This window comes from Diachasma alloeum, unplaced genomic scaffold (genome assembly GCF_001412515.2).
Source record: "Diachasma alloeum isolate Michigan unplaced genomic scaffold, Dall2.0 Dall_scaffold_00178, whole genome shotgun sequence".
In the NCBI taxonomy this organism is placed as follows: Eukaryota; Metazoa; Arthropoda; class Insecta; order Hymenoptera; family Braconidae; genus Diachasma; species Diachasma alloeum.
Window position 1 is genome coordinate 3,384,710 of NW_021680344.1, and position 14,831 is coordinate 3,399,540.

The 14,831-nt window shown below is 41.3% G+C and overlaps 1 protein-coding gene across 1 annotated transcript in view; it reads left to right on the forward strand.

The window, feature by feature from the left end:
* LOC107038693 overlaps positions 1-14,831 on the forward strand; it is a 65,283-nt gene that overhangs the window by 39,017 nt on the left and 11,435 nt on the right. Inside the window, exons 2-4 of the mRNA XM_015257935.1 lie at positions 3,433-3,641; positions 4,016-4,151; positions 6,499-6,632. Of these exons, the coding sequence (XP_015113421.1) occupies positions 3,433-3,641; positions 4,016-4,151; positions 6,499-6,632 (479 nt within the window). The remainder of the gene's footprint in view (positions 1-3,432; positions 3,642-4,015; positions 4,152-6,498; positions 6,633-14,831) is intronic.

The window sequence follows — 14,831 nt, forward strand, 5'->3', positions numbered from 1 at the left end:
TATTCTGCAACCCTGTCTCCTCGTTGGCTACAAATTTCAACCCTCCGCATACATGCCTTCCCCTTCACCCGCTCGTAAAATCACGCGTTCTCGGTAGCATCGAGGAGGACTTCTCAGGACCGAAAAGAACTGAGGATTCGAATGGTCTCTGGAAAAGTACGTCGCAGAACTGATTAGGACTTACCAGGTCCATCTAGGTCTGGAGAGATCTTGAAAGACCTGTGTACGTCCAATCAGAACCAAATCCTCGACTCGGGTACTTAACTTCTCTGTTGTCTCACGAATCCCATGAAAATAATGAGGCTTGGATATGCAAGTACTTATGGGGTAGTTTCCACCGAGACATTGCAGATGCGGGCGCTGTAAAACTATATCCCAGGCACCTGCTATATTCTATCTCCAGTAACTATCCTGAATTCGTGTCTTTGAAACTCCACGCAGATGTGTTTCTACACGATGCAAATAATGAGAGGAGGGGACGGGGGGAGTTACGAATGAATGCATCACAAAGTGATGGCGTAATTATTCAGAAAAGTATAAATGAACAAGACAATATTGTTTGTACATTCTTCAGAGGTGTTACACTAGCGTCTAATTGGCCTATCAATTTCTTTGTGTTGTGGCTGTAATCACTTGCATCATCAGGATCAATCTATAAAGCAATTCTCACTAACCCCGATGTTGCAGCAATAATAGCCTCAGAGCATAGCGTCTACCCTGTATTATTTTTTCTCACCATAGATTTATCGTTTCCGTTAATTTCCGGACCCCTCAATTTTTTTCCCTTAATGTTCATCAGTGAGGAGGGGCGAGAAAAAAAAATTCAACAAGTTGGCTTGACTCAGGAAAATATCTCATAAACCGGTTCCTCTGTATATTTCAAAATACTGAGGTAAGAGCAGCTATTAAAACTTTCGCACTTTTCTCACAGCCTCATCCCTATCCCCCTTCCAGTGCAACGTTCATGTTTTCTTTTCTCCTCTTGTTCGAGAAGGGAGGGGCAATTGACGGAAGGAGAAAAAATTAACGCTCAAACGATGGAGAAACTGACGTCCCTAGGATAGCGCAACGTCACTCATAAAAGGGGAGAAAAGTAAAAAGAATACAATTAGATGCGCTGAGTCTTCAGCCTCCAAGAAACTCGATATAGGATTCTTCCATCTTTCTTATTGCAAAGAATGCATAAATTTAATTTCCACATCTGTCTCTGAAGGACATTTCGATGACGTCACGAAATAAGTAAGCGACCTTCTTTCCTTTCCCGATGATTTTAAAAAATAAAGAAGTCATACGGAAACGGAAAAGTTTTCTGTTGAACTGCTGCTCGAAAAGTTGGGTGAGACCCACCATCCAGTTGAATCGTAAGTTGCAGACTCAACAGTTCACGTTTATGTCCTCAACAAGAGTTGTCATTGGATTTCGCGCTGAAGAATTTCAAACGTACTTCTTGGGATCCTTCAAAGTCATTGAGAAATGTGTAAGAGTGTATAATTTTCTCAAGAACTAATTAATGAATAATGAATTTAGGTTTTAAAATTAACTGGTGGCTTCAATATAATGAAATAAAACGTGGTCAATAGAATTTCAAGGCTCACGCGGGACTGAGCCAGTCAGTCACTCGTCCCTTAATCACTCATTAGGAGTGGGGATAGATTCGGGAGTCGTCCTATTTATCATACCATTATTATTATTCGTATCGATTAAATTCCTCCCATTAGAAATGGTGGAAGTGTTGGTTATCGCGATTGGTCTTTGTCAGATGTTAATGAGCCTTAGGAAATTTTTAAAATTCGGTAATAGTATCGATTCGGTGTCGAAGAGCTTTGGGATCTATTTTTTTATTGGAAAAGGTAAAAAAAAATCATTTCTGCCAATCCATGATCTGCGTATCACTTTGATGCCTGATCAAGTGCATTCCATAAAATCCGGCCTGCTCAAGTCATGACAATAAGGTCCGAATCAAAAGATAATATATTGTACCTGATCGTATTGACCCCTTCAGTACGAAATCCGTACGAAATTCTGATCGGATTTCTACATGTTAGTCGTATCAAAAGTGCTCTGGGAGGAGCAGTATTGGTCCTGATCAGGTCCATACAAACGTTAATCATCCTGATCAGGCGCGACTTACATATATCTTACCTGATCAGGTCATCTCTGTGGTCCCTTAATCAGGATCTAATTCAAATAACTGATCTTATCCTGATTAGGTCAGCGCAATGATTTCCCAATCTGATCAGGACTAATTCATGAACACACGACCTGATCAGACCAATGAGGTTGAAACCCGAGACTAATCCTGAGCTGATACTTAATTCGCGGTGTCTGATCAGGCGTCCGTACCTGCATCAAAACAAATGTTCAATTACTGCTCCAGGATGGATCTGCCAGATGTTGATGAAGTGCTTTCTACAAGCATTAAAAAACACCAATTGAATTATCGAATTCGCCGTCGGAAAAAATCGAACGCACTGATATCCGCTGGCATACCCTTCCATGAATACTAATACCCCACGTAATATGCATTACTTTTGACGTGAATAGCATGTTCGATTTGTCATATCACACAGATGAAAAAGTCGACACGGTGGAAAAAAACTCGGCTGAGAATTTCAATCACGGTTGCAATTCTTTTCGCCTTAACCATATATTGAACGAATACGACAATGTCGATAATACAAGTGCGAGTCAGCTAGGCCTCTATGAGCGGAATAATCTCGTACGTTAGCAGTGGCAAAGTGGTTTGAGCTTGAAACGCGTAGGTATTGAATGGGAGAAGAATCAGTGGAGTTGAGAAGAGTGGGGTACATACAAGCGAGAAGAGGTGTGAGTGATAGCGCGTGCGGAAAACGGAAAACCGACATTACCGAGAGAATACCACGAAAGTCATTTGCCTGAATTGCAATTTCTCGCTGACGCTCACAACTCTCGACATTCGTTGTGACTGAGTAAAATCGGTATAATGATGCACACTGGACTTAATGCATCGTCGCCTGTCGAATTTGTTTGCATTTCGTCTTTTTTGCTTATTTTCCGTTAAACTGTATCACGAGGGAGAATGGAAATGGGGTTCATGTTAAAAAATGATTCCTGATACCTAATTTACAAAGCGAGAAAAACATTCGAATTCGGATTGATTCGTGATCGCTTTTTGCCTGTACCTGATCAGGTTTTCCGATCTTGAATAAATGAAGAATCTTCAGAAAACAATGACCGGGATATGATAAAAATACAAGGATCCCAATTCAATTAAGACGATCTTCCGACCTGATCAGGTTCGATCATGAGGGAATCCTGAAGACAGAAAACTATACCTGATGCCTCAACGGACTATTTTCTGTGCTCTAAAAACTTTTATCATTTCCGCTTAAAGTCAAATATTCTCTTCTACGCACATTGTACTCATAATGAATCTCTTTTCTTCGTTTAAAGGTGTAAGCAGCCTGCGGAATGTGATACTGGAAATGATACCGGAGGTGGTTGAACGTGGTCACGAAGTAACTCTACGTTGTCATTACGAACGCGAGAACGAACCACTCTATTCAGTAAAGTGGTATCGTGGAAAGCACGAATTTTATCGCTACTCACCGTCAGAAACACCGCCTATTAAAGTATTCAATATAACTGGAATAACAGTTCATGTAGGTATCAACATGAGTATCATTAAATGAGTTAAAAATGTATGAATACTTCGCGGTATTCATACATCTTCGGTTGGTGTACATTACACTATTTATCGTAAAATGAAATAGAGTTTGTCAATTCACCATTTGCACCTGTGGCACTTAAACCGAAACCTGTGAATCATTATTTGCCACACGATTTGCGCAAATACCCCTGGATTATTTGCAATCGGCTTGAGTGTAAGCTCCGTGACAATCCATGAATAGTATCGCAAATACGGTAGCATTTGATTCGCGTAAAATTTCAATAACGAACGATTGAAAAAAAAATGAATATTTGATTTATATTGTGAACAGATTAACATGGGTTATTCTACTCTTCCATATTTCAGCGTAATAATTCCGATCACGAGCAGGTGACTGTAATGAATGTAGATTATGGACTAACGGGGAATTTTAGCTGCGAAGTGACGGCTGATGCACCAACATTCTCCACGGAGGAGAGCATCAAGAAGCTGAGGGTTGTATGTAAGTAATATTTAATGTTTGTTTTTTCTGGGCCTGTTCAGTCGAATAAAATCAAAACTATGAAAATGAGAGGAGAATAAGGCCTATCAATGAGTCGGAGAGGGATGTGTAGTACCTTATTTCCGATTTTATGGTACCTGATCAGGTTTACTGATTATGAGATCAGATCAGGAATGTTCAGAAAAGGGATACACTTATTCTGATTTAGCGGGAGCAATAAGGTTTTAACGGATCCCGTCTAGTTCGTGAATACCTGACGTGATCAGGTCATGGTAATAATTCTCTATTCAGATAAAACGCCAGAAATATTATCTGATTGCCTCTCAATACCTGATTAGGTTTGTTAATGACCAGCAAAGCTGAGTAAAATTCTGAGTTGATCCTGATTATGTGGGAATTACTTCAGTTCCAACTTGATCAGATCGATTAAATCTAGTTCTAACCTGATCAGGTCGATTAAATCTAGTTCTAACCTGATCAGGTATTGTCTGATAAGGCTATATTAATGAGACCCGCGTCAGGAGACAATCTAACACAAATGGCCTGATTTTTTCGGTTCGGAACCTGATCAGGTTTATCTATCTCGACCGATTCAGATCTGTTCATTGAAAATCTGTACTCATCACAAAAGTGTTAAAATAATAATACCCGACCCGAAAATTTTCACCAAGTAATTAATAATCAGGTTACCTCACCAAAATTCCCACTGGACAAATCTATCAATCATCATTAGAACTGTCTCAAAATAATCGACATTCATTGAGTACAACTTTCCGCACTTAATCAGCCGTCAACATCAATAAATTTCATCAGCGAAACTCCACCTTTGTCGCTAACAACAAAGTTTTAATCAGCATGCAACGATAACGAGACCCCCTCCTCCTGTCCACACAGAACAAAGTGGAAAAGACACGTTGGAGTCTGCTTCACGCTGATCCTCACCAAAGATTACATTACCTGCTTCTTGATAAAGGGCCCTGTGGTTGTGTTGCCATGACTCCGTGGCGCTCCAACCCCTATCCCCCTCCCCCCATGCAGGTTTGGAAAGGGTCACAGACAAGCCAAGAAGCTTCTCAAAGGATCACGAAGCCTGTAGAGTTTTCTCATTTCTCTCGTGACGCCAGCACATCGAGACGATCGACCGCATTAACCACGAGGGAATACATCACTGTGACTAGTCCCTACTTTTCAATCCGATCCTGAGCTATATCGGTATTTGCGTAAAACGATTGGATTCTGTGTCTCAATTCAGAAACACGAGGTAGAATGGAGAAAAAAAATTAACTGTCTAAATTTCTTTTTTGGATATTCGTTTATTGAGAAAACCTATTTCGAGTTGTATGCCGTTTGGATATTCGAGGCACAAAGGTCCCGATCGCACAGGGGGTAACTAGTAACCCGATTCGATTAATTGTCCTATCGTTCCGCGAATCGCAAGTTCATTTGCTAGTGTGGATTGGCAATGAGAGAAATTTACGAATTTCCAAGGCTTCGAGGGGATTCAGAGTACTGCAGAGCAATTTCATTCGAAAACTAGGGTGAAACTCGTACCTTAAACGACGTATGAAATCTAAAGGGAAACGTGAGCGGGTATGAGATACTATATGGGAGCGGGCAGGGGGCGACTGGAGGGTGGGTATATTCAGATGTTACAATCACCTTGAGTTTCACCTGGTGATCTCCCTCCTCTTCCTCCAATAAAGAGTGTAATTCGAGATGTAACACGGATTTCAGTTGGGTTATGTCTATATTCGTTGGTGAATAGATATCGTTGGGAGTTTGTGGGAATAGTTTGTGTGTACGAATTATTGAGGTGGAATTTGTTTTATTGTTAGTCGGTTTGCTGATATAATTACGAAACAAGGGTGACGGATCGGGTGTTTTGATAACACATTGTCTATTGAACCGGATGAGGTACGAAAGTTGTAGGGTAGGTGTGATTTCTAAGGAACCTGGGTTGAAGTAGCCTGATCAGGTATAAAATAGATAGCTACGAGGTTTTTCTGATCAGACCTAATCAGGTTCCATCGATATATAATCGAAACAGTTAATCATGAATGGTTCGATAAAATACAGACGTTTTTTCTAAAAGGTCTGAGTTCGCTCGATTCCAAAACCTGATCAGGACAAAAACCTGATCTAGAAAAAAGCTGCTCTGAATATAGAATTCAGAGTGATATCAGAACAGAACCGAGATTCCATTCATAACCCACGCCAGCTCGAAAATCCGGTATAATGATCCCTTTGTTCATGTAAATTTCCACTCAGAAATCTTTTCAGAGCTTCACATATGACGTTTATCTACCCGCACTAATTGTACTTGACCAGTGAAATTATTCTGTTTCAGCTCTGCCAAAAGGTAAACCCGTCATCGCGACCGAACGAAGCCGTTATGATCCTGGAGACACGCTCAAAGCAAATTGCAGTGTTGCACCATCCAAGCCCCCAGTGGAATTTGTTTTCAAGCTCAACACTATTGAGGTAAATGCATATAAGCTTAATAACTCCACGTTCCAATCTCCCATACTTACCCCTTAGTTCCTATAACAATTTCACTATTCCAATCTTGACGCTTTCATCACCACCATCACCAAATTGCGTGACCCCTCTGAATTTTGCCAACGTTCTGGCACTTTCGGCGCGGATGAAAAAGATTACCCTCGGGTAAACTTCGATCTAATGAACGTGTGGGCCAAAGTTTTACTATTTGCCACACCCCTTCATCGGGCTACGTTTTTTTTTTCGTCTGGGATACATTCGCTCCTTCTACTCGACGCAAACCTACTCCACGTTCTTTCCAAAAAGATCGTTCCACACGACCGTCATCACGTGGAAAATTACTTCCCTTCGTGATCCGAGTTTATATTTTCGGATTTCCTGTACGAGCCGACGTATACAGAGCACACGCGAACGAGAAAAATTCTATGTTTTAAGAGAAATTTCTTAATTTCACGGTGAGAAGATATGACATTCTGCAGGTATGCGATGTTCTTAAAGAGTTACCTGCGTCAAGCAATTTTCTCTGGAAATAAAAACCTCTATTCGGGCTTCGGGAAATGAACGCCAGGGAATCAACTGCCATAAAATAATGAAGGAATAGCAGCGCCATTCGACAAAATCGATATCTTTTATGGACTCGAATATCAGAAGTGTTGATGACCTGAACGTGACAAAATTCCACATCATTCCGAGAAAAAATATGGAACTATATCAGGGATATTATTTTTAGATCTGAGGATTATTGTTTACAGCAACTGCTGACTAATGGTTTGGAATGGTTCTATCAATGTTTCAACATCGAGTCCAACTTGTAATAGGACATCAACCTCATCAGCTAACTAAGATCAGATTCCCTCTGACATTGACGTGTTCCCTCGCCCAATCCTTTGACCCCAGCCCATTCCTTAACGCCACGTCCAGTGATTCATCCCGAGTTAATCGGGTGTACCTACTTCACTCCCATTAGTTGCAAACCCCAGCTCTTGAAATTCCAATGGCCACATTCCACTCGTGTAACTGGCGCAGACAGAAGATGATTCTGTGGTGTTATTATCCGAGGATGAGAGGAACCAGGAACGAATATGGGATAATGCGTAGGCAATATACATTCCGATAAAAACTATGTCCATGTAAAATCGATGATGAGACATTAGAGGTTATTTCGAGTCCAATGGTCATGACGGATCATATTTTCCGGGCCCTTCTAATCACAGTCGATGATACTTGCCATATCGGTTGTGGTTGCTTGTAGCTCGTTTGCTCGGAAAGACAGGGGACAAAGAAAAATTGCACAAAAGACCGGGGGTGGGGATAACATCTCGGAGGGAATGGTAACGACTGAGAACACATGAGTCACATTCCTCGCTGCATCAAATTTATTTGTCCAAGTTCTTGTTCATCTTTTCAGCATTTCTCCCTGCTTTTTCTCAATTCTACTCTCTTTCGTATCTGTCTGAGCTGACGTTGTCAGGGCCATTTGGCTGGATAGGATTTTCCGAAGACCAGTATATACTGGGAATACGACTTTTCTATGGGGATTTACGGAATATCCTGCAACCTTGATAGCCTGTAAAACGATCTGTGATGTCAGAGAGCTCCTCTACCCCTGGGCTTTATACGCCGGATATTTGTCTTTTAATTTCTGAAGTAATAGAGCTGAAGTGACCTTCACATCACTCCTATATGACCCTTCTGACCCTTATTAATGTTACTTGACCCTTGCAGGCGTTCGACGTACGAAATTCTGAACGCAGAAGTGGATTTGGAATTTTCTAATATAGATTCCCCTACCTGTTACCCGTATCGGGAACGTTGTCATCCACATACTGAAACGCGAGATGATTCTTCTCATGTAGCCCAACGGTCGGCCTCTTTTCGCTTGCATGTCACACAATGCATCGAGGTAGTGTCCCTCACCACTTCAACACGAGCCGACTATAATGAAATGCAGCGATGCGACTTAGTGAAAACTTACACCCGAACTGATGCTTCGTTCCTCTCTTGTTACGAATTAGCTTGATGACGCCAAGAATCCAATTGTATGGTGACTTGATCCGGGCCGCCAATGCAAAGATCCATAGTCACCGCGTCAGGAAATTGATACCTCACGCTGAGTCCATTGTTCACCAAGTAAACAACACCATTGTGAGGTACTAGCATTGTTAATATCACATTTCCTTCTTCCTTCCTTCCTCTTTAAATGTCTGAGAGAGTGACCCATATACACGAGAAAGGTTACTGTCTGAAGTTGAGACACTTTTGTCTCCTCTTTTAAGACGTTTGTGTTCCCAAATCAAAGTCGTTCTTGGTGTCTCGATCAGGGTATTGAGACATGCATTCAAAACGTCTAATGGTTCCATGTCCTAACGGAGTTGATGGTTTGTCGTTGTATCACCGTCACAAATGACTGAATAAAATCAAAAGATATCCTGATTTCAATCACTGGCATTCCATTTGGCATCGGTGCTAAATAGCAAATGACCGGTCACATGAGATCCAATGAAAACTGATGATAGCTTTGATCACGTTGATTATAATGTTATCGGATCGGTCATCTCATTGAACGTGAATCCGCTTCGTTATCATCATATGCTTGATGAAGAGTGCTCCCATAGACAGGTAGAAAGAGGAATGCCATTGGCTTCTACTGCTCCAGTAGCTCGTATAAACCCACCGATCGGTTAATTGTACGTGGAATGACTGTCAATGGGCTTCCGACTCCCAGTGGTTGAAGCTCATTTGTTGATCGTATCGAACGAGCCTCCATTCTCCTTCTGCCCCAATTTCCACATTCCATCTTCTATCCTATTCTCATTCAGAAGACTTCGACAGACACATCTGGTTTACCAATTACATGGCGATTTGTATCACGAACGCAACTGACAAGCTTAACGCATTATTATCTACATGATATCATGATTGTGGACGTTAAACGGTTTAGCTTTTGGTAATAGAGGTTAGGACCAATTTCGTATGCAGTCGATTGCCTATTCCAAGAGGAAACTGAAACCTACGGGTGGCAACGAGGATTCTTGATAATCCTTTTCCTTCATTAGGTGCTATCTATCTACCTCATGAGCCATTAACTCAGCTGTCTAGTTGGTACATGAAACACGTGCCCGGGATAAACTTGTATCTTGCTCGTGCGATGTAACGTTGGTGTAAATAGATTAAAAAGTGCGACGAATGCAATGGCGATGGCAACAACTCAACAGAGCTTGGAAATTTTGTCGAAACCAAAGTAAGAATTCCATTATGGTGACGAGGCCGAAACTAACTTATCAAGACAAAGTCAATACACGAGCAAGATTGTCCTGATCGAGTAATGGGGAGCCATGAATGCAGATGGATCCATTGTTTTCTCGTGAAGAAGCTACCGGTAGCCCTACTGTTTCAGTCCCCATCCTACTCCGCCCGGCCCTCTTCTTCATCTAAATCGCTTAACTCCACCGTCTGTATTCCACAATGACAGATGAACTACTTCATTAGAAATCCATCAACGTAACCCCTTGTTTCATCCGATTGAGTTCGATTCAGCGAGGAGAAGGGGTCATTTCTCTTCATTCAGATGTCCCTTCAGCAGTAATATAATTCTCAACCCAGCCGTTGAGTCGCTTTAACCTTTATGCTCTATCTAAATGTGGCACGTGCACTTTCCTCGGGCAAATATTTGACAGAGTAAATATCTGGTAACGTTCAAGCCCTGGCGTATCGTATAGCTCGAGGAGATAGTGAGCTTAAATGTTCTGTATCATTTGTAGTTACATTTCATCGTTGCGGGGGGTAATGATACTACGGGGCCTTTTAGAGGCTTCTTGGTCTGAGGCAAGTCAGACATGTTGCCGCTCATATAATTGTGGTGGCACTGATGTCAACTGCAGACTCCTGCAAATACTGGCATCTAGTCTATAGCTATCGCTTTGAGGATAGTCGATGAGAGAAATTGTGTAAGAGGATTGTTCCCCAAATATTAGAATAATTAATGGTCGCGATGGTATTCCTTACTCTATGATTATAATTATCATGTCTTTGGAAGGACCAGATTCTCTTTGAAGCACTTCCTCCTTCACATTCATCATCCGTTCCTTGGAAACAGGAAATTCTATTGAATTAATTTAATACAGCATCATCCTGAGTGATAATTCAGCTGAGACGGCCTGATTATGAATAAAGTACGAGCTAGAATTTCCTGAAGATGTAAAATCGGGCATGGAAGCAGTTTTTTTTACAATTGGATTTAGAAATCAGGTACGATAGGTCCTATCAAAATTTCCTCCAAATTTCCTTTCACAATATTTCTTCGAGCGAACCCTATACATTTCACTGGAACAGTTGATTCAACACTGAGAAATTTTATCACATGGCAATATCTCAAATAAACCAGCATATTATGTATACCTAATGCACTTGAAGTAGCGTCAAGGAAGATTTATGAATTGGAAGGAAAAATTCTCCGCTCCTCAGATAAAAAGAAATGTAACAAAACAAAAGAGGAGGAAATATAGGATTCTTAGAGAACAAAGACGTACAACAGAGGGTTTTCCAAATTGAATTGCACTGAAGGGTGAGTTAGGCTATGTTTGATGGTAGACTAGTGGTGGGAGGGCTGGTGGAGAATCGAGGGCAGAGATCGCTTTGTTGAGCGCCATCAGTAAACACAGCATCTCAGTATTGCCAATAAAATGAGGAAGTCTTTCTTTGATGTACACATTCGAATCGCAAACGACAGTAAAGGTAAATGACAAATATCTGGGCGGAAAAAAATATTGGATTTTCTCTCGTATGCTTACGTTACATGACAAATGACAATGGCAAATGAAATATCGCTTAGACGCTCTATCTTCTTTTAATGGCTTCTAGAATTTGTCCTATCGGCACCGGTCGGAGCGGCTTCCCGAGTCCTATAGACTCACGTAAACGCCATTTCTCCAGCTGAGGTGGCAAGAAGTTTAGATTGGGTATACACGTGCCAGACGTATACGTTTCGGTCATTTCCACCGATTGCAATGTCCCGACAAAACTCGGAAAACCGAAACCAAATAAATATCGGAACAATGATTGAACATTGAATATGCAATCTGCAAGAGTTTATCGTCATCGGCGTGGAATTGGGAGCTGAATTTCAACGTTCCCAAAAAAAAAGATATTTATGGGGATGGGGCAGAGGGAGATTGGTGTCGGGGGAATGCCCGTGGCACGGGAGTGGCGGGGGAGAGAATGAAATGCAGAGAGAGGAGACCAAGATGAATGGAGTGAGGGATCGATCGCCGTATGGGCGTTTACATACTGAATAATATTCTGGTGCTCTCGACATCATGAATTGTCCCCAATATCTGGTGAATTTCAGCAATGGTAGTTGGCCCTCATGGTGAGCCAAAACATTCCGGCATCTAAACATCCTCTTGGCAGTAATCGTACCGTGATAACGAGGTGAATAACTGGACAACGGGGGTAGATACTGATGCAGTTTGTTGAGGCAACTGGAGAATACTGGGTAAGTCTGTGTGTAAGACAGAGATGAATGACAATAGGTCGATAACTATTTGTCATAGGTACAAAAATTAAACTCATTTTGTTGGTTATGGAGTTCTCTGAATTTCATACGCAGAATGATTTGATGATTTACCAATAATTTGTGAGATTATCCCGGAAAATATAACTTGTGAGTTTCAAGAATTCGAAAATCCTGCGGGTGTTGAGCGACTAACTTCACGTCACTCATTAACCAATCAGGATTGAGGATCAGAGGTCGGGCGATTTGGATACAAATCGATATAATGATACGAGATATTTAAATGTGAAACGAATTTCACCCCACACATCTCCCTTTACAGATACGATTCACATCAGCTCTCTCTCTCTCCACGCCTAGAAAACGAATACTTCAATAGAAAGAAAGTTTATTCCATTCCAAACTTTGAATCAAGCACATAAATTCCGTCCGTCAATTATCCCGAAGACTAGGGTCTCCACTATAGAGGCATCCGCAATCAGACAGCCGTCTGTCTCAAGCGAAAACGGTGAACTTGCCCTCCGATCAAATCCATAGAGTTTAATCGCAGCTATTACGCAGCAAGCGTCTACGCGGAACTCACCCCAGCACATAACCCACCGAGAAAACTAGATGACTATATACGGTTCCGCAGTACATAGTATCAACTACCTGGGTCGTAAGCTCGAATCTTACATGGCCCAGCGCTAGGGACAACATGGGAGACTCTACTTTCCTCCGTGGATGCAGCTACCGTGGAAAGGTAGATTAGATACAGGGTAGATTGCCCTATGACACTAAAACGATAGTCTCCCCGCTAACCGCATCAGTGAAATACATCCACCAGGATCGCCCTTGATAATCCCAACCCCCCCGTTGCTTCACTGTCTGTTATACGATATGAATTACTCACGTGAGGGATAAAAAATCTTCCAACAGCCCTCTCGTAACGGGGAAAATTTATCTGCTACTCACTGTCCAACGTATTTATGTTTTGATAAAACAAAAAGGGGGATAAAAACAGAGATGGAATAGAGGATGTATTAGTTTGGCCGCCTCCATTAACAAATGGATGATTTTTTTTCCATCCCGGTATTTACAAATTCTGATTTCGCTATACTCCCATCCGGCTTTCAGGAAGATTATTTCATGCCCAATGAAGGCTAACATATTTTCATTTGTTGGTTGTGAATTTTCAGTTACGGATTCAATGTTTCAACGGTTATTTACGGATCTTCGATTCGATAAAAAAAATCATTCAGCGTGTAATCCTTTTATTCAAATGGACTCAGTTCTCTTTCCTTCTGTTTTCGAATTTTCAGAATAACCCAATGTGATGCACACCCTCAAGTTTATATTCGGAGGGAACAAAAAGAAGATACAAAGAGAAGATACAAAAAGTTTTGCTTTATCTCGAATACTTTTCTCGGGTTTTTTATCCTCTTTCTTTACTGTATAACAAATTCCACTTGGCTCGTTCACACCTGAAATACGCTTTACGGTGAGCCCAGTATGGCAATCGTAAGATAGAAACCGGATATCCTGATGCGCATAAATTTACACCGATTTTCCAGAGTCCAAAGGCAAAGGAAAGTCGATGAGGCATGTTTGACGTTTTTTTCACTTTTTTTTTCATTCTTCGTTTTCTATTACAGTATCAGCAAAGCACTCTTCTGTGTGCTATCAACGAAAGCTCGATCGATAATTGGCCAGTCGAAGGCAAGCTTTTACTCTGGGATTGAAAACGTTTGGTCCTGAATGCTCGTAAAAAAATGATCGAAGGAAAAAAAAATGAAAATTGTACAGTATTGCAGTAAAATTCCCGCCTCTTATCGTTTTTATTGTCACTGAAGTCTTCGAGATTTTTTTTATCGTTACCCATGGCGGTAAAAGGAATCAGTAAATTGCGAATGGGAAGTGCAGATTTGGAGGGGATTCATAGATCGAATTGAGGAGAGAATGTTTTTTTTGGGTAAAAGGATGAATGATTGATGGAAATTTCATTACGACGGAGACGAATTGAAATGCGTTTCAAGTCCTCATCCGAACCTGATCAGAAATCAGGCATGAGGTTGTTTTGATGTTGTCTGGATTTGCGAAAAATTCAGCTTGGAATCCGAGACAGATCCTATCATTAACAGGATCGGATGCTAGCTTTTGCGGCCGTCCCATACCTGATTCCGGATCAGGTTCAGTCCTGGGATTCGGTCCTTCTTATTATGGGATTTATCTTGGATTCTAAGCTGATGCTGCGTAAGTAAAAACAACCTCCGCATTTGACCTAACTTTCCCTTGTCCATACCTGATCAGGATTAAGTCGTCAACCTAGTCAGAAATGTTCAGGAACGGGTTATGCTGATTAGGACAGGTTCAGGTTTAAGTTGATGAGGCACAATAATCTAACTCGTACCTGATCATTTATTAAATCACCTAATCTCATCAGGCTGGAATCCAAGGCAGATCGCATCATCAGCAGGGCTGAATGCTAGGCTTTGGAGATCGTTCTGTACCTGATTCCTGATCAGGTTCGGCTTTAGAATTCGCTCCCGCTGATGATTGAATTTGCCTTGGATTTTCACCTGATCCTTCACAAAAAAATAGCCTGATCTTATTTTCACTTCCCGTGCCTGATCAGGTTTTTAAGCCTCTACAATGATCAGAGTAGATTCAAAATCCACTGATCCTGACTG